The sequence below is a fragment of the Rana temporaria genome, chromosome 1 (assembly GCF_905171775.1).
Source record: "Rana temporaria chromosome 1, aRanTem1.1, whole genome shotgun sequence".
Classification (NCBI taxonomy): domain Eukaryota; kingdom Metazoa; phylum Chordata; class Amphibia; order Anura; family Ranidae; genus Rana; species Rana temporaria.
This window is the reverse complement of record NC_053489.1, coordinates 187,012,706-187,033,255: the sequence shown is the minus strand read 5'-3', so window position 1 is coordinate 187,033,255 and position 20,550 is coordinate 187,012,706. Positions and strand designations below refer to the sequence as shown.

At 42.2% G+C, this 20,550-nt stretch overlaps 1 protein-coding gene across 3 annotated transcripts in view; it reads left to right on the top strand.

Moving 5' to 3' along the window:
- SCARB1 (scavenger receptor class B member 1) overlaps positions 1–20,550 on the top strand; it is a 151,715-nt gene that overhangs the window by 98,386 nt on the left and 32,779 nt on the right. For all 3 annotated transcript variants that reach the window (XM_040347362.1, XM_040347360.1, XM_040347361.1), the window contains exon 8: positions 15,505–15,623. In XM_040347362.1, coding sequence (XP_040203296.1) covers positions 15,505–15,623 — 119 coding nt within the window. The remainder of the gene's footprint in view (positions 1–15,504; positions 15,624–20,550) is intronic.

The following is a 20,550-nucleotide window of genomic DNA, read 5'->3' as shown; positions in this document are numbered from 1 at the left end:
TCCCAAGGAAAGATTTTTATGTAGCTCTGGCCTGTACCTGGCTATTTTTGATTGATTTAACTATTATGCTATAAAACACTAAAGGGGAAACAATGACAATTTAAATCTCCTAGTACACAATGATTGTGCCAAAACTAGGCATGTAATTTAGATTCAGAAAGGCAAGGATTCCATAAAATATCACAAAACCAGTAAAGCAGCTTGAAACGGAGTTTGCCCTTAATTTTTTGCACCAGTTTTCCTTGAAATATGCTATGCTGCCTAGTAAGTGGTGAAATTGTTTGAGATTATGCTTTTCATTTGAAATGGCCATTGCTTATATACTATCCCATCTATTAGTTGTACACGAAGGCTATCGAAAGCTTTTAGGTGCTCCTTCTATTATGTCCCTTCTCTTGCAGAATTTTCCCAGCTGCTATCTAGACGATTGCTAAACTGACTTTTACAAGTGTCTGAAGTGCAGATCTTGATTGCATTAAGACCTCATGCACACAGGTCATCTGTTTAGCCCCTCTGCTTAAAAATGCACTAAGATTTGTGCATCGCACACGCGTTTATGCACATGGATGCATTTTGTAGGGCAGCATATTAATTTATGCTGCACATTAGATTTTTCTGCTCAAGAGTGCATGTGTGAACATTCCTCTTCTGATATGCCTGTGTGCACGGACACATAGGCTAATATAGAGTTTTATCTACAGGCAGAAAAAAACCCTAAAAAGGGGGTGTTTTAAACCTTAATCGGCTCTCGTACATCCGTCTTTCCTGATCTGGATTTTTCTGTTCTATTTGATTAGATTTTGATATGAGTTTTGAGTTGTCAAGTCAATTCAATTTAGATTGTCAGACAAAAGCGCATGGATCTCCTGCAGTAACACAAGTGTAATTGGCTTGTACTGTTGCTTATCAGGCCAGCAGGGTACAGTTCTGTGTAAGCCTACTCTCCATGGCCCAGCAGCAGGACTAGAGGATGACATAACAGCTGTTAGTCCTGCAGTTCAGCTTGGCTCCCAGATGACCAATGCAGTGGCTATCTGAATCTCAGGCTTCATCGAGATGATAGGGGGTGTAGGCTGTGACAACAGAGTCTGTGCGGTAAGGCACTGTGTTACAAGGATGTACCTAAGACAAATGGGAATGCTATTTATATATTGAGATGGCGTTTCCTTTTATCTAAAGGCTTAGAAAGGGGACATCTTCAAATCATGTCACTTTACTGCCAGGACTCACACTTGCATACATCCTGCACCTTTCCATCTCTGTGCAGCTAGGAAATTCAGATCGTCACTGCAGGAGGAACAACTGCTACATTCTTCTCCTAGCCTTGCCACTGGCCTTAAACAACATTGAGTTACATATTTTAATGTACTTTATGAACCAAAGGTTAATCTATTACCCAAGCAGTGGTCAGCAAAGGCAGCAACATCCCTTTTTCAAGCATGGCAAAAGTGTGCCACAGGGCAGGCCTGGCACGTACTAGGTTGATGAGGTGCTTGTGACACACCTCATGCGGCCACTACAGAGAATGAAAAAGCAACCGCTAATTGGACATCCTTAAAGGAGTTGTAAAGGCCGACGTTTTTTATCCTAATACATGAAGATAAAAAAGCCTTCTGCGTGCAACAGCCCCCCAATACTTGCCTGAGCCCCATCTCTCCAGCAATGTCACTGATTCCCTCGGCTGTTCAGGATTCTCCTCCTGATTGGCTGAGATGCAGCAGCAGTGCCATTGGCTCCTGTGGCTGTCAGTCCATCAGGAGAGAGGGTGGGGCTGAATTTGCTTTGTGTGGGTGCCATTTATAGAGCGCAGGATACTTCGAACCACTTGGCTGAAAATCAGTGAGGAGGGAAAAAAAGACGCACATGAAATACAAAATTCTTACGAGGCATTGAGACTACAGTCTTACAGATATAAAAAACAGTAAAGTTATGTTGAGGCATAAAATTCTAAGGCGATACTGAAATCTTTGCAGAACACTCATGCTGCTAGGATACCTGTTCCAGGAGCTCGGTGAGGCTCTCCCGGCACCCCTAAAGTGAGCATACTGTGCCCGGAAAACCACCGCTGAGGACCCGGAGTGTGGCCATTACCATAGTTAGGCTATGAGTTATGCGTGTGATAGTGGATTGGGTTCCTAGCCTATATGCCCCGAGGGGACCTTGGGGGTATTTGGTCTACACAGCCATTTCAATTGTAGTAGAGGGCCATAGTGTATAAGGGGAGGGGGGAGACAGAGTAGAGGTGGGGGAGAGGGATGAGAAGCCATCAACAGGATGCTAGCTGAATGTGGGGTAGAGATGCGTGTTAAGTCTGTACCCCAGGGGTGAGCGAATACCCAAATGTTGGGCCCATGGTTCCCAGGTAGATTCAAACTGAACTTTTGAGTCTAGCAGAACGCTGGTCAACTCATGAGACATAATCCATGATACTTTACATTGGTCAGCCATAAAGGAGACCCTGGGCTGTTTCCAGGCCTTGGCACCCAGTGGGATGAAGTGGATCAATTTTGCGGTTGAATTTGTGAGAATTGGGGATAGCGTTAAGCAGGCTGTGTCGGGGGAGGTCTTGGTGACCTGGCAATCTGTCACTTTTTGGATCAAGTTGAACATCCTTTTCCAGAAAGGAATTCTGGGACATTCCCACCAGATGTGGGCTGTAGAGCCTACAATTTTACACCCTCTGAAGCGGTGAGCGTTTGCGGAGTGATACATGTGGGCTAGTTTGGCAGGAGTTTAGGTACCGTCTGGTCGCTTCAATTAGTGAAACATTCCTTATCCCCCTAGGCTCTAGAAAAGGATGTCTGCCATTTTTCCAGACCCAATGTATTTGGAGATCATTTTCCCAAGCGGTCATGAATGGGGCTTTGAAAATCTGCTGGGCCAGTGACTGGTAGATAACGGATTCCACCCCTCTGTTCCATGGCCTGTCCGCACCATGGTTCATAATGTGTGAATCTTGGAGGGATGGGTTTCCCTTTCCAGATTTTGTGGAGAAAGTGTTGTATCTAAAGTGTTCCGAGGTCGGGATCTCCAGTTGCCGCTCAGAATTTCATAGTTATTGGTCCCGATGCAGTGAAAGTGTCCAATTCGATACAACACTTTGTCCAACCACCATTTTTAAAGGATTTAATGTCTTGGCCTGGGATGAAGTCTGTATTGAAAATGTGAGCTGGGGATTTTTTTTTTTTTGTTTTTTAATGGTTCGAAACTTGGTAAGCAATTATTACTTTATTAGGTCTAGGTCTCATTCTACCTGGTTCCCTCTGCAAATAACATAATACAGGATTTCCAAAATGGAAGTATGTAGTAATACTTTTTTCATTTCCTAATCTATCAGTTTCACATTTTGTCGATGACTGTCCATCCCAGGTCAAGAAAGGGCTTACACATGTGATCTTCAGCTGGGAGCATTTTTGTTCATGTTGCAAGTACTTGAGGTGCTTTTGGTGCGAAACCAACTTTTGATGGCAGCAACTAGGAACTTGTAATTGGTTGATTTGCTGACAGTACATATGAGTGTAGCAACTTGCAGTAAATCTTCTAATCTTAAAGCAGTTGGCCATGTTGTAAGTCTGTTTGAATGGGAAAAGGAAGATGGACAAAGTAACTTAAAAAGAAAGTTGTCTTTATTTTCAACTGTAAGTAAAAAGTGATTCAGCGCTGGAAAATAAATAAAAATTAAACTAAATTGCAAGCCAGCACTGTAGATATAACTCAAAAATATCTCGAAGTGAATATGTAGAAAAATAGTGCAGCGCAAATAATACAATAAATACAATAATAAATCAATAAATAAATTTGGTAAAGTCCATAAAGTGCAAAGTGATAAAAGTGCTCCAAAAAATCAATGGTGATCAAAAGTGCAAAAAATCTTCAACAGATCCGTGACCCACAGGAAAGGGTTAACCTCCAAGAGTAAGGGTGGCCTCTCACCTCAATACTTCGACCTGTGGCTAGGTCAAAAGGCAAGAAGCAAAATCTCCAAAGAATGGTAATCAGCTTTACATGGGTTCAATTTCCAAAGAATCCACCAGATGGCACCAGCGGGCAATAAGCAAGGCAACACTCTCCCATACAGCAATAACATGGACCGAAAAGGAGTAAGAAGGACAATTCTAAGTGCTAACTGCTTAAAACGTTTAATGAAATTTAAAAGCATAAGGTAAAAAACTCACATAGTCCTGCACTCATAGACCGAGTGCAGGTATAACAGCAGTTTACCGGAACGAACGTCCGGATCAATGTACACAGCTTGTTGGGTCTCTGTGAGGCAAACGCGGATGACGTCGACGTAGCTCCTCCCCCTCGTACGCGTTACGTCCCAAAGTGGGCGGGACTTCATCAGCGTGGGGCGGGGATCTCCGTGAACGTCCCGCAGCGCAATAAATACCATATGGTTGCCATAGCAACATTCACAGGAACTAGTTAGCCAGCGCCATCTTGTGTCCACACAGCAGAGTACAAGATAGATAAAATATTTAATTAAGGGCCAAAAAGTTACAATACAATTAGCCTAAGGCTGGCGCCATCTAGTGTTTAAAGAATAAAAGCACCAGACAAAGGATAATAAATCCTAATGTACATCAGCCAGGCAAAAACAAATGAATAATGTAAATTAGACGTCAGCCGCCTTTACCTCTTCCAGACCTCAATTATCACATGATCATCATCATAAAAACCAAGCAGTAATTACATAATTCAATAAAAACATTTAAAATACAGATATATTATTTATATATAAAAATACAAATAAAAATCATATATAAAAAATATATAAAAATCATATATAAAAAATCCCCAATATATTTCTCAACGATTAGATATAAAACAGTTGAGATCAAACTCAACGTTTAATCCCAACGGCACTGAAACCTTCATCTCATAGATCCAATAGGATTCACGACGACTTAATTGTCTAATGTAGTGACCCCCTCTCCAATGTCTAGAGACCTTCTCTATACCCCAAAATTTGAGGCATTTGGGGTCTCTTTGGTGGTGGTCTCTGAAGTGTTTAGATACACTATGGGTCTTAATGCCACGTTTTATGTTGCTCACATGCTCGCCCACTCTCACGTGCAGCTCACGTGAGGTGCGCCCTATATATTGTAACCCACAGTCACACTCGAGCATATATACTACACCCTCTGTGGCACAGGTGATTAGCTGCTTTATCGGATATTCTACGTGGGTTACATTAGAGGTAAAAGTTTTACGTTTTTTAATATTCAGTTTAGCATGTTTGCATGTGGCACATCTGCCACAGGCATAGAACCCTGATAGAAAATTAAAGAGCCTAGGACGGGGAATAACAGGAGGGTCAGTGACTCCAGGGGCCAATCTATCTCTCAAAGACGGTGCTTTTTTATAGATAAACTGAGGCCTCTCAGGAAGCGCAGGGCCAAGGATTGAATCTCCCCTTAGTATCGGCCAGTATTTGGCAACAATTTTTTCAAATGCTTTGTGTTGGACATTAAAATCCAATAGCATCTTGAAATTATTGTTCACTAGATCATCTTTGGGAGAATTATCTTGTATCATCAGATTTCTATCTGCAATCCTGATTTTCTCTATTTCTTGCTCTATCAAAGGTTTGGAGTATCCCTTAGCAACAAACCTAGTGGCCAGCTCGCGAGACTGCACCAGGAAATCCGATTCCCTAGTGCAGTTTCTTCGCAATCTTACAAATTGGCCACGAGGTATGTTACACAGCCACAACCTATGGTGGCAGCTATTTAATGGGATGTATCCATTCCTATCCACCATCTTGAAATGTTTTTTTGTCACCAATCTAGACTCAGATTTGGATATCTCCAAGTCTAGAAAGGTCACTTGTTCCGTAGAGACGGTCCAAGTCAAGACTATACCCAACTGGTTGGAATTCAGCCTAAGCATAAAGGCATTCAAAGATGACATGTCACCTTCCCAGATAAGTACTATATCGTCTATGTATCTACGATAGCAGCGGAGCTGAGGTGGCATATCATGGAAGATCGCATCTCGCTCCCAGTGGGCCATAAAAAGATTGGCCACACTGGGAGCGAAACGAGCCCCCATTGCAACCCCGCAACGCTGGAGAAAAAACTGCTTATCAAACCAAAAATAGTTTTTAAGTAAACAGAATTCCAAGCTATCCAAAAGAAAACGAACATGCTCGGGATCTAGATCAGTAGAATCCAGAGCCCATGCAACCGATGTAAGGGCTGCATCGTGCCCTATAATGGTGTACAAAGACCCCACATCGGCTGTCACCAATATCGTTTCAGATGTACACTCGATTGAATTCAGAATTTGGATAATTTGCTTGGTATCTCGCAGATACGCAGGCAGTTTGCAGACTAACGGCTGTAAAAATATATCCAAATATTGCCCCAACCGTGAACTGACTGAATCGATCCCATTCACGATCGGGCGGCCTGGAGGCCGTTCTGCATTTTTATGCATTTTAGGCAAAAAATATATGATCGGTGTCCGACAATAATAAGGGTCTAGATACGCAGCTTCCTTCTTATTGAGGATCCCAGATCCCTTGCCTCTCTCAATCAGAGTATGGAGGTCATTTTTAAAATTCACCATTGGATCACCTCGCAGTAAGAGGTAGGTATCCTGGTCACCAAGCAACCTACCCATTTCCTCAAAATAATAGGTTTTACTAAGCTGCCACCATAGGTTGTGGCTGTGTAACATACCTTGTGGCCAATTTGTAAGATTGCGAAGAAACTGCACTAGGGAATCGGATTTCCTGGTGCAGTCTCGCGAGCTGGCCACTAGGTTTGTTGCTAAGGGATACTCCAAACCTTTGATAGAGCAAGAAATAGAGAAAATCAGGATTGCAGATAGAAATCTGATGATACAAGATAATTCTCCCAAAGATGATCTAGTGAACAATAATTTCAAGATGCTATTGGATTTTAATGTCCAACACAAAGCATTTGAAAAAATTGTTGCCAAATACTGGCCGATACTAAGGGGAGATTCAATCCTTGGCCCTGCGCTTCCTGAGAGGCCTCAGTTTATCTATAAAAAAGCACCGTCTTTGAGAGATAGATTGGCCCCTGGAGTCACTGACCCTCCTGTTATTCCCCGTCCTAGGCTCTTTAATTTTCTATCAGGGTTCTATGCCTGTGGCAGATGTGCCACATGCAAACATGCTAAACTGAATATTAAAAAACGTAAAACTTTTACCTCTAATGTAACCCACGTAGAATATCCGATAAAGCAGCTAATCACCTGTGCCACAGAGGGTGTAGTATATATGCTCGAGTGTGACTGTGGGTTACAATATATAGGGCGCACCTCACGTGAGCTGCACGTGAGAGTGGGCGAGCATGTGAGCAACATAAAACGTGGCATTAAGACCCATAGTGTATCTAAACACTTCAGAGACCACCACCAAAGAGACCCCAAATGCCTCAAATTTTGGGGTATAGAGAAGGTCTCTAGACATTGGAGAGGGGGTCACTACATTAGACAATTAAGTCGTCGTGAATCCTATTGGATCTATGAGATGAAGGTTTCAGTGCCGTTGGGATTAAACGTTGAGTTTGATCTCAACTGTTTTATATCTAATCGTTGAGAAATATATTGGGGATTTTTTATATATGATTTTTATATATTTTTTATATATGATTTTTATTTGTATTTTTATATATAAATAATATATCTGTATTTTAAATGTTTTTATTGAATTATGTAATTACTGCTTGGTTTTTATGATGATGATCATGTGATAATTGAGGTCTGGAAGAGGTAAAGGCGGCTGACGTCTAATTTATATTATTCATTTGTTTTTGCCTGGCTGATGTACATTAGGATTTATTATCCTTTGTCTGGTGCTTTTATTCTTTAAACACTAGATGGCGCCAGCCTTAGGCTAATTGTATTGTAACTTTTTGGCCCTTAATTAAATATTTTATCTATCTTGTACTCTGCTGTGTGGACACAAGATGGCGCTGGCTAACTAGTTCCTGTGAATGTTGCTATGGCAACCACATGGTATTTATTGCGCTGCGGGACGTTCACGGAGATCCCCGCCCCACGCTGATGAAGTCCCGCCCACTTTGGGACGTAACGCGTACGAGGGGGAGGAGCTACGTCGACGTCATCCGCGTTTGCCTCACAGAGACCCAACAAGCTGTGTACATTGATCCGGACGTTCGTTCCGGTAAACTGCTGTTATACCTGCACTCGGTCTATGAGTGCAGGACTATGTGAGTTTTTTACCTTATGCTTTTAAATTTCATTAAACGTTTTAAGCAGTTAGCACTTAGAATTGTCCTTCTTACTCCTTTTCGGTCCATGTTATTGCTGTATGGGAGAGTGTTGCCTTGCTTATTGCCCGCTGGTGCCATCTGGTGGATTCTTTGGAAATTGAACCCATGTAAAGCTGATTACCATTCTTTGGAGATTTTGCTTCTTGCCTTTTGACCTAGCCACAGGTCGAAGTATTGAGGTGAGAGGCCACCCTTACTCTTGGTGGAGGTTAACCCTTTCCTGTGGGTCACGGATCTGTTGAAGATTTTTTGCACTTTTGATCACCATTGATTTTTTGGAGCACTTTTATCACTTTGCACTTTATGGACTTTACCAAATTTATTTATTGATTTATTATTGTATTTATTGTATTATTTGCGCTGCACTATTTTTCTACATATTTATTTTCAACTGAACATGTACAGTCACCGCAACCACAAGACGGACAGCCGACGCGTTTCGCACTCTAAACTAGTGCTTAGTCATGACTAAGCACTAGTTTAGAGTGCGAAAGACAACTTTCTTTTTAAGTTACTTTGGAGTGCGGCTGTCCATCTTTTTTCCCTTTCTCATTGCTACGTGCACTGCCAGCACCTTGGTAATCCAACCGTCCTTGATCATTCATAGGACTCACCTGGAGCGGTGGAAATTTCTTCTTGTAAGTCTGTCATGAAAATATACTAACCAGTTTGAGTTTTTTATAAAGGTTTTTCTACAGCGGTATTTTGTCAATAAGTAAAATTAACTGTTGAGCTTTGTGCACAAAAACCTGCAACCCTGGGTCCCCTTTCACACAGGTGGAACAATCTTTCTTGTTTTTTTTTTTTTGGATCAGATCGAACCACCCATTGCACTCTATGGAGCAGTGGATGTCAACTAATGTGTGTTGACATCTGATCCTGTCTACTAAAATCAGATGGATGGTATCCACCCAACTGCCCATAGAGGAAAGTGGGCTGGGTCTACTCTGCTTAAGTCAAATGTACACAAACCTGCCATCCACCTGTTCAGTGGGAATTAGTGGACAGGTTCCCTACTGAGCAGGTGGATCTGCTGGCAGACTCTACCAGTGTGAAAGGTGCCTTTTTAAAGCTGTAACATAAAATTCCAAGCTTTTTTTTTTTTTTTTTTTTTTTCTCTCTCCCCTTGCTCGGAGCCTCAAAAGGAATACAGCCAGCCATTTGCATGCATGCACACATAAATCCTGATTATCCTGTGCCTTGGTGTTAAGCCACTTATGTGTATGCTGGCTTGAGTATGAACAGAAGCATTTGCACAAGTATGGTCACATAGTCATTCACTTGTATGGCCAGCTGTATGCACCACCTGTGTCTTCCAAGTATGGGAAGATGCCAGGAATTTTAGGCTAGGTTCACACTTGTGTGGGTTGAGAAGGCGCATGACCAGCGGTCATCGTGTGATGCTCTTTAGCAGATGCAAAGGGGTGCCATTAATTCTTAAAGGCTCCCCGTGTGTTGGCAAATTCAACGTGTTTTGGGTGTCAAATGGCATGGTGCTGTGGTGTGATTTTTAAAAGGTCAGCTCAGCAATTTCTTTCCATGATTTCCTGCATGTAGAGCAGCCCATTAAAATGAAAACTGCAAAAAGTTGATTAGGTGCCTGTTGAAGGGAATCAATAAGGGTGTGGCTTTAAGTGTCAATCTTATGGATCATAAAGCTGCTGGGGGGAAAATTCCTTGGGGAAGACTCCTCAAACAAAGCTGCAAGAAAGTGTTCCAATAAGCGCTTGGATCCAGTTTGTCTAGTCCATGTATGGATAGAATGTGATAAATGCATACTCTGACACATCAAATTCTATAAAATCATAAGTTTATTCAATGGTGTAATGTTAAAAAGCTTCACCTAGGACAAGTGTCGGATGTATACAATCAGTGGCTAAGCCTGCTTGCTGTTATCCAGCATAGAAGGTCAAAGATGTGTGGGTTGTGAGCCTCGGTACTGTTTCCAGGGCGGGTCTCCATTGTATTGGCTGTAACTGAAAGTGAGAGGAATTCTCCCCTAAAAAAACATTGGAACATTTCCATCCACCTCTTGTTTAGGCACAACTGCAGTAGCAGCCACAGGTTTGTTTAAAATTCACTGAATTTTCTTTAGGTAAATGACTTATAATGACTTATAACTCAAACTGCATCTGCTGCTGCCCTCGAGATGGAGAAACTGAGGTTGCTTGTCTCCTGCTTTCCATTTCCCTTTGAATTTAAAGAACTTGCTTGGCTCTATGCAGTTCTAGGTGTGGCCGTGAAAACAACTGATATTAATTATTGCTCAGGAGATCTCTGCTAAAGCATGCCTTTTGTTCCAAATATGCCACCATTTTGTAGGTTCCCTTGTGGTAGCCATAAAGAATAAGTGGGAGAAGAAATATGCTTTGGTTATCGGGGCACATTCCGTAGTGGGAGAAAGCATTTTAGGGACACTTGGTTACTAAGGGGGTTTAAACTATCCATTGAAATGTCTGGCCACACCCAGTCTTGACATGTTTGCTATCGATTCTTTTTTTTTTTTTTACTTGGCATTTGTATGCACTAAAAGAAATTTGATTGTTTATCTGAAAAATATAGATTTCCTAATATATTGTGCAATATTATATTATGTTTGTCCTCATAAGTTAACATGCCCTCGCAGAATTTATGATTTCTTGGCCATTTTTCAGAGAATATGAATAACACAAACACTACTTTTCACTCATGGTTAGTGTTTGGCTGAGGCCATTTGTTATCAATCAACTGTGTTTACACAGTTTTTTTAATCCTAATGGCAACAAACTACCCAAATGACCCTGATCAAAAGTTTACATACCCTGGTGATTTTGGCCTGATAACATGCACACAAGTTGCCACGAAGGGGTTTGAGAGGCTATTAAAGTGGAGGTTCACCCAAAACATTAGATTTAGGCTAATTAAGGGGAGCAGAAACGGGTATTTTTTTAAAAATCAATGCCGTGTGTGTGTGTGTGTGTGTGAGTAAAAGGTCAATCTGTTTCTGGACTCTTAACAGACACTTGCATTACATCTTTCATCCTATGGGGATTTTAATTATCCAGACAAGGTGGAGGGAACCACGCACTCATCTGAGGCTTGCTAGTCCCTAAAGGTCTTGCAGGACAATTTCATGGTTCAGATGGTAGATGCACCAACTAGAAATAAAGTGTTACTAGATCTACTGATTGCCAACAATACAGACCTGATCAGATTTGAAAATACGGGGCAATTTAGGAAACGGCGATCACAGGTCAATTGGCTTCAGCAGCGGTGGTGCGTCCATAGTGGGTGCAGGAGCGCTGCCCGCTCTCTCCCCTGCGCCGTCACTCAAGTGTACAATAAATAGAGATTCATTGCATGAATCTCAATGTATTGCTGCCGCCCACTATTCAGATGGCCGGCCCCCTGGTGAGCGCTGGCCATCTGAATAACAGCAATTTGGAAGTGCCTATCAGAGCCAGCCTGTGGGCTGTAATCAGGTTCCAAATAGTTAACCAGGGGACTCAAGGGGTGTACGTTCCCTGGTTAACACAGACACTCGTCTCAGCCAAGCGGGTTCATCGGGTCTGGTTACCGGTAACCTGATTGGCTGAAGCAACATCAAGGGCGGGACTCGGGAGAAGACATCAAGGGAGGATGGCTGACCCGAGAGGTAAGTGCTGGGGGACGGGGGCAGAAATCTGGTGGTTTTTGAGGGGGCACAGCGGCGACAATTGATGGGCACAGTGAGGCTGCAATTGATGTTGGTTTTTTCTTTCGTTTGCGCCCCCAAAAAAATTTCAGCACCAGCCGCCACTGGGCTTAACCTGAATTTTATTTATTTTTTTAACATTAGATTGAGGCCAATTGTGGGAAGCACAATCGTGTGTTTTTTTTTTTTTAAATCAATGCAGTACATACCGTTTTAGAGGTGGATGTTCTCCGCGGCTTCCGGGTATGGTCTGCGGGGACTGGGCATTCCTATTTGATTGACAGCCTTTCCGACCGTCGCATACAGTGCGTCACTTGTTGCCGAAAGAAGCCGAACGTCGGTGCGGCTCTATACGGCGCCTGCGCACCGACGTTCGGCTACTTTCGGCAACTCGTGACGCGCTGTATGCGACGGTCGGAAGGCTGTCATACCGGAAGCCGCGGAGAACATCCATCTCTAAAACGGTATGTACTGCATTGATTTAAAAAAAAAAAACACACGATTGTGCTTCCCACAATTGGCCTCAATTTAATGTTAAAAATTTGTTTTTCGGGTGAGCCCCCGCTTATAGTATAAATCGCACAAATGGGAAACATAAGGCAGGGCTCGACAAATCCCGGTCGCCATGGCGACTAGAAATGGTGTCCTGGCAACTTGACTTGGAAGGTGGGCAAAACATTTTTTTTTTTTTTTTTTTTTTGTGAGCTGCTGCCATCTGGTGGTGAGCCGTTGATATTACAAGTTATTACCAGCAGATGTGAGCTGGCGCCATCTGGTGGTGGCCGTTGGTATTACAAGTTAAGCATTACAAGTTAAACAGCAACTCTAATGTAATTTTTCACTATTTTCACTGCAATCTTCTTACCTCTAATTAGAACCCCCAAACATTATATATATTTTTTATCCTAACACCCTAGAGAATAAAATGGCGATTATTGCAACACTTTCTGTCACGCCGTATTTGTGCAGCGGTCTTACAAGCACACTTTTTTTTTATTAAAAAAATAAGACAACAGTAAAGTTATCCCCCTTTTTTTAAATATTATGAAAGATAATGTTACGCCGAGTAAATTCATACCCAACATGTCACGCTTCAAAATTGCATCCGCTCGTGGAATGCCGACAAACTTTTACCCTTTAAAATCTTCATAGGCGACGTTTAAAAAAAATCTACAGGTTGCATGTTTTGAGTTACAGAGGAGATCTAGGACTAGAATTATTGCTCTCACTCTACCAATCGTGGCGATACCTCACATGTGTGGTTTGAAAACCGTTTACATATGCGGGCGCTGCTCACGTATGTGTTCGCTCCTGCGTGCAAGCTCGTCGGGACGGGGTGCGTTTTCTGGCTCCTAACTTTTTTAGCTGGTTTCTAGATTCCAAGCAAATTTGTCAACCCCTGACATAGGGGGAATACAAAGACACTGAATTTAAAAAGAATTCCAACTTCCCTAAACTATGAACCTTGCTAAAAGGCATAAACTTTGATAAAATCCTAGGAACAAAGAACACAGAGGAGAGATGGGTTTTGCTTTAAGAGCATATTAAATGAGGGAATTGGCCAATGCATCCCATTGAGTAATACATTTAAAAGGCAAACGGAAGTAACTCCAATGTAAAAATGCATATAAAAGCAAAGAAGGCCTTCAAAAAATACAAGGTTGAGGGATCATCCGCATTCAGACTTTATAAGGAATGCAACAAGAAATGTAATGGTACAATTATGGTGGCTAAGATAGAACACGAAAGACACATAACGGAGGAAATTCTCTATGTAAACCGTAAAGGGAGGACAGACCATATTGGGCCCCATAAAGAATTAGGAAGGTCATCTAGTTGACACTGATGTTAAAGGGGGCAATACAGTGTTAAGAACTGGGGTTTCCTGGAAAGGGGGGTCTGGAGGAATATAATTAATATGATGGAGTATATAAGTGTGTGTGTGTGTGTGTGTGTGTGTGTGTGTGTGTGTCATAAAATATTTCTGTTTGTATTTGTACAAAAAAAAATCATAAAAATTGAAAGAACTGGGGTATGTAAACTTTTTTTGATCAGGGTCATTTGGGTAGTTTCTGTTGTGATTATGATTTAAAGAGTAAACACAGTTGATTGCTAATGGCTTCAGCCAAACTCTATTTTTTTTTTTTTTTATTGTCTCGACACCCCAGTTTTGAGGCTCGCCAGCACGTCAGAGTGGGATTGTAAAACCTCATGGTTGAGCCATGTTTTTACATCCCAACTGCCCCCCCCCCTTATTCTGCAGTGGCCGGAGAGATTAGGATGAAGCCTGTTCCAGCCTCACAGGTCACGTGATTACTTCAGAGGAACACTTCCGAGAGGAGGGTCAGACAGGGAGAACAAAGGCTGATTGGGCTACGCGCTCGGAGCTACTGCTCCTATCAGGCCAATAGAAGGAGCAGTGGCTCCGAGCGCGTAGCCCATTCAGCCTTTGTTCTCCCTGTCTGACCCTCCTCCTGGAAGTGTTCCTCGGAAGTAATCACGTGACCTGTGAGGCTGGAACAGGCTTCATCCTGATGGCCACAGGACAGGCCTGAAGACTCCACACATTCTGCTTTCTTCACTTCTAAGCAGTCCATGGATCCGGGACGAGGACTACATGATGTTACAGATGAGCCTTCTTTGCTTACCTTCTTGTAAGTGTGTTTTGTACAATGTGTCATTAAAAGAACCGCTTTAATACTGCACTTAGGTGGCGCTTCCATTCTCTACCCCACATTTTTCTGAGTGTCAATACATCCCTTAGCAGACAAAATGACTCAGAGGCCTTTACATGAGCTAATTAACTACCGCTGGTGACTCGTACACATGACCTTTAAACTAGCCTTGCTGCCTCCTAAACTCCAATCCACATCACCACAGTAACATACTTAATTACCACAATGGACATTGGAATGCAATCACATCCCACCCCATCACAGCAAGCTTATAGTACACCACAGCCAACACACAATGTATACCACATTAAATCTGACTAGCACAGATCATAGTGGGGTTCTCGTTCACCCTGTGCCCCTATTGGAGACACAGGGTGATCTACACATAAGAGGTGTCGGAAGCTGAAGCAAGGGTATCTCATACTTTCTAAGAGCTTCTGGGTTCAACGGGCCCTCCCGTTACAGACATAACCCCATTTTCAAAAGTTTCTTTGATACTTCTCGTATAAGGGACAAATGTCTAGGAATATTTAAATTTGGCTGTACAGGTTGTTAGAAGTTATTTGTAAACTACTGCAGTGCAAGACTAAATGAGGCCTTGTAGATACTGACATTTTGTTAATAAATTACTTTATTTTCCTGCACACCATAAAAAAAAATGGTGTGCCCCCCCCCCCCCCATAAATAACAGAATTTACATGTTTTTTGTATACTATTGGTCTTCAAGATTAAAGCTAAATTCATGGAGACTTGAAGCTCCATCCACTGAGAATATTCCGATCTCTGAATTGCCAGTAAGATCTGTTTGTGTAAAGGTCAGCCACGTAAATATGCATTAATCTGGCTTATAATTGGGAGTAACAAATGTAAAATTTGGTTTTACCAGGTGCTCCCTTGTTTCTATCCTTTCCTCATTTCTACAATGCGGATCCTGGATATGTGGATGCTGTGGATGGACTACACCCAAGTGAAGAGCTACATTCCCTATTCCTAGACCTGCATCCAGTAAGTCCTTCTTCTTTTTATTTTTTTTTATTTATTTTTTTTCTCAACTTAACTCAAACTTTAACCAGGAACTGATGGTCACATGATGCAATTCACTGCTGAGAAATTATTTGGCAGTTTTTTTTATTTACTAAAAAAATTGCTATTCCATGTGTACTGCGGGAGACCAGTTATAGTGAATGCAGGTTCCTGGGTTTAGTAACACTTTAAGGCGTTCTTCACTATGGTCAGTTTCACTAGCTTTACTGAAATGTTCAAAAAAATTGCCTCCAGTTTATAGGCAATTGGGGGGGAAAACCTCTGGTGGTGTCTAGTGCCTGGCTCTGTAAGCTGTATAGCAAGGTGGCATGAATTTGGGGCAAGCTCCGATGCTTGTCATGCATAGGTGTGCCTGGGCACACCCTAATCACTGTGCAGTGTCTGGTCCCCCCCCCTACTGCCTGGACTTCCTCCTGTGTTTGTCCCCCCCCACCTGCAGTGCTGCTCGCTTCTCTTCTTCTCTCCCCTCGGCTGTTTCCGGGGATATTTCAGGATGAAGAGCGGGGAAAGGGGCTAGTAAATGTTATCTACCGACCCCCTTTTCTAAATGATTACATTTGCTCACTATGTTCATTCATAACTGAAGCCTAGTAAACTGTTTACTAGCCTCGCATCTGTGAATGAACAGGAAGCCACTCAGCAAAGAGCAATTCCCATTAATTCGCTGCCCTGTGCATCTCAAGCTGTAGAGAAAGGCATGCGTTTTAGTTTTGGGGTGCACACCCTAATGCAATAGGCTGCGCACACCTATGTGCAGAGGTACGGGCAAATTCCTAAAGTGTTGTAGGCACTCTTTATGAACAGCACAGAGTATCTCGCTGTTCTGATCAAGTAGCTTTATGACTTTGACACTGTTGGTAACAGTGATTATTGCTTGTAACCGTGAGGATTACCATTCTAAACAAGTTTAACTATCATCTATGGCTTTCCATTCGTGAACACTTGCTTGCTGTTATTGGCTACAGCTCACAGCGGCCAGGTCCTGAGCACAGTGATCGGATAACATCAATCGTGGGGGGAGGGGGCACTAGTGTACATGTGCTAGGAGACATATAGGTATTCCACCAAACCTGCCGTGCCACCCGTGCGCAGTAAATGGTCTGTGAGTGGGCAGCAAGCAGTTAAGTAAATTGTAAGTTGCACTCTTTTGGGGATCTTTATGCTGACATCTGGGGGTTGATCTACAAGCAAACTTTTTTTTTTTTTTCCTTAAGGCTACCTCACTAGACCACTTTTGTCAGATTTTTTTCCTTTAGATTTACCAACACCATGTAGTGTGAGGGCCTTTCCTGATTGCATACAATTTGAAACTCTAATGCCGCGTACACACGATCATTTTTCAGCACGGGAAAAACATTGTTTTTAAAAAATGTCATTTAACCTCTTGACCACTGGGCACTTAAACCCCCTTCCTGACCAGACCAATTTTCAGCTTTCGGTGCTCTCACAATTTGAATGACAATTTTTGTCCCTTTTTCCACACAAATAGAGCTTTCTTTTGGTGGTATTTGATCACCTCTGGGTTTTTTATTTTTTGCGCTATAAAAGAAAAACGACTGAATTCTGTAAAAAATAAATAAATAAATAAATAATAAAAAAAAAAAATCGAGTTTCTGTCATATTAGCAGGTTATTTCTCACACACAGCATATGCATACCACAAATTACACCCCAAAACACATTCTGCTATTCCTCCCGAGTATGGCGATGCCACATGTGAGACTTTTACACAGCGTGGTCACATGCAGAGGCCCAACATGCAGGGAGCACCATCAGGCGTTCTAAAGCACCCAGGCCAATTCTGACATTTCTCTCCATGTAAAAATCCTCATTTGCTAGAAAATTACATAGAACCCCAAAACATTATGTTTTTTTTAGCAAAGACCTTAGAGAATACAATGGCGGCCGTTACAACTTTTTATCTCGCATGGTATTTTCGCAGAAATTTTTTGAACGTGTGTTTTTAAAAAAAAACTGTTTTGTGCTTAAAAAAACAAAACAGTTAAGTTAGCCCAATTTTTTTTTCATAATGTGAAAGATGAAGTTACGCCGAGTAAATAGATACCCAACATGTCGCACTTCAAAATTGCGCACACTCATGGAATGGCGCCAAACTTCGCTACCTAAAGATCCCCATAGGCGACGCTTTAATTACTTTTATTGGTTACATGTTTTTAGTTAGAGGAGGTCTAGGGCCAAAATGATTGCTCTCACTCTAACGTTTGCAGAGATACCTCACATGTGTAGCTTGAACACCGTTTTCATATGTGGGCGAGACTTGCGTATGCGTTCGCTTCTGCATGCGAGCACACGGGGACAGGGGCGCTTTAAAAAAATGGGTATTGCAGGGTATGGGGGGTATTGCGCAGGGATAGCTGAGCTGGGATGGATGGCTGGATCTGTGACTGCAGTTGTCACAGATCCAGCCCTCAGTGCTGCTGCTGACACCCGCTCCCCCCTCTCCTCTCACACTGTACCGAACGGTACAGAGAGGAGAGGGAGGAACCGGCGTCATCAAATGACGCCGGTTTGTTTACAAGTGATCGCTCCGTCATTTGACGGAGCGATCACGTGGTAAACGGCAGCTATCGGCGGCAATTTACCGCGATCAGTGATGCGCCGGGCTCACGGATGATTCCAGGAGTGGAGTGGAGGATTCTGGGAGGACGTCCTCCCAGAATAACTCGACTGCGCTGTAGCAGTAAAATGTCTATGGCGTGGTGGGCAAGTGGTTAAAATGATCGTGTGTGGGCTTCACATCATTTTTCAGGTTCTGAAAAACGAAAGAATTTTTTCGAACATGTTGCATTTTTTAACATCGTTTTAAACAATGTAATTTTTCAGGTTGTAAAAAATGATCGTGGGGGCTAAAACGACGTTAAAAACCTGCGCATGCTCAGAAGCAAGTCATGAGACGGGAGCGCTCGTTTTGGTAAAACTACCATTTCTAATGGAGTAAGCACATTTGTCACGCTGTAACAAAGCGCGAATCGTCTTTTATGAACACGGAATCGGCTACAGCAGCCCAAAGGTGAATGGAACTTCCCCTTTATAGTGCCGTTGTACGTCACCACGTTTTGCTAGAGCATTTTTTTGAAACGATGGCGTATGGGCAACGTCGTTTTAATGATGAAGTTTTTTTTTTTTCAATGCCGAAAAATGATCGTGTGCACACGGCATTGGGGTTTGACCTCTTTTATATGGTTTTGATAAATCCGAAGGAAAAAAATCTACAAGCAAGTGTGTGTATCCAGCTTAACCATTCGTGTTCTGAGTTCCTCCAATTTTGTTAGGATACCTGGGTGTATTAAATAATCCAGGCAGGCATACAATAATCAGGTTTTAAGTAGAATTCTTTCGAATCCATGCAGACTGACCACTTTTCTGTTCAGTTCAATAAGATAATGGCTTGTATGGCCATCTAGTAAATGTGTGTAACAGTGTCCTGTGTCCATGGATCGGAGAGTAGCTGGCATTACTAGGTAACCATGTGGTGGTTAGTCTCCGGGCACAACCTTTTTCAGCTGTGCATTTGAGTTTTGCATATTTTGTGAACAGTAGAAGCATTATATTGTATGTAGTAAAGCACTGAGAAGTGCAATCTGTTGGTGAAGGGGAATCCGTTGCTAGTAAATGGGATTCATTCAGAACATCTTGAAACTCTCTCTAGGAACGCAGCAGTGGCACAAGTGATATTTTCTAGGTGGGGTGAATCCCATGGGACAACGGAAAGTCTTTCTGTGGCTTAATAAAAGCAGCGATTCTTCTATTCCTGAATGGAGAACATGGTATGAAGAAAATGTTTAGAAAGGGGTATGCTCAAGGCAGTTACAGAACCGTGTAGGAGGCAGAGGGATGCCAACACTTTGCTGGAACTATTCTTGTTTTTGTTGCTGAACATGAATAAAGTATTTGCTGTGGAGGCACTGGACATCGGGACAAATGTTGTTGACTGTCACTGAGCAGTAAGCTGACTGCTTCCACTAATTAATATTATACAGAACTGTGGAGGCGATGAACCAGCATGAAATAGGAAGGCAAAGTATTTGTTCACTAACCAGTAATAAGAAAATTTTATAATGATTAAGAAGCTGCCAACACTCAAATGTGTCCCCACATAAGGTAAAACTAGTTTGAAAGGTGTGGCGCTCCCTTTAAAACAAGACCACACCATAAATTTTTGATTTCCCTCCTTTTTAAAGTTAACCAACACATCCCCATAACATGATAAATATTAATGGTAAGATGAGTTGAAACCATCAAACTAAACGGAAGTACAAAATTGTTCCTGCTGGGGGGTAAACACAACACTAGTGCAGCAAACACACAAAACGATGCAAACAAGAATGTCGATCACAATGTAGTGTAAGATGGGGACTGTGCAAACTTGCTAACTTTAAATGACACATTTCATAACCCTAATGGGTAATTGGACACACATTCCCAGTGCTGTCAGCAGGTCAAAATATATGGTAATTAAAAGTGCAGAGAATAACCATTTAAGAAGTGAAGATAAATGGGTAATCAAAATGTCATGAATAAAAAAAACGTAAAATTCATTAATGTGCTAAGTAACCAATCCAAATATCCAAAAAAGTATAAAGGTGAATAGTAACCCTACTGGGTACTTAACCCAGAAAACCAGTGCTGTCTTGTCGAGCACACGCGCTCTCTCCCCTACTGGGTACTTAACCCAGAAAACCAGTGCTGTCTTGTCGAGCACACGCGCTCTCTCTCCCCTACTGGGTACTTGACCCAGAAAACCAGTGCATGGGCCAGCCGGCCCGGAGTCGGTCAGTGCTGTCAGCAGATGTAAAAAAAAAATTTAATTTCATAGGTGAAAGTAAAACATTAAACACAATTTCATGTATAAGTACAAGCGTTCCTCA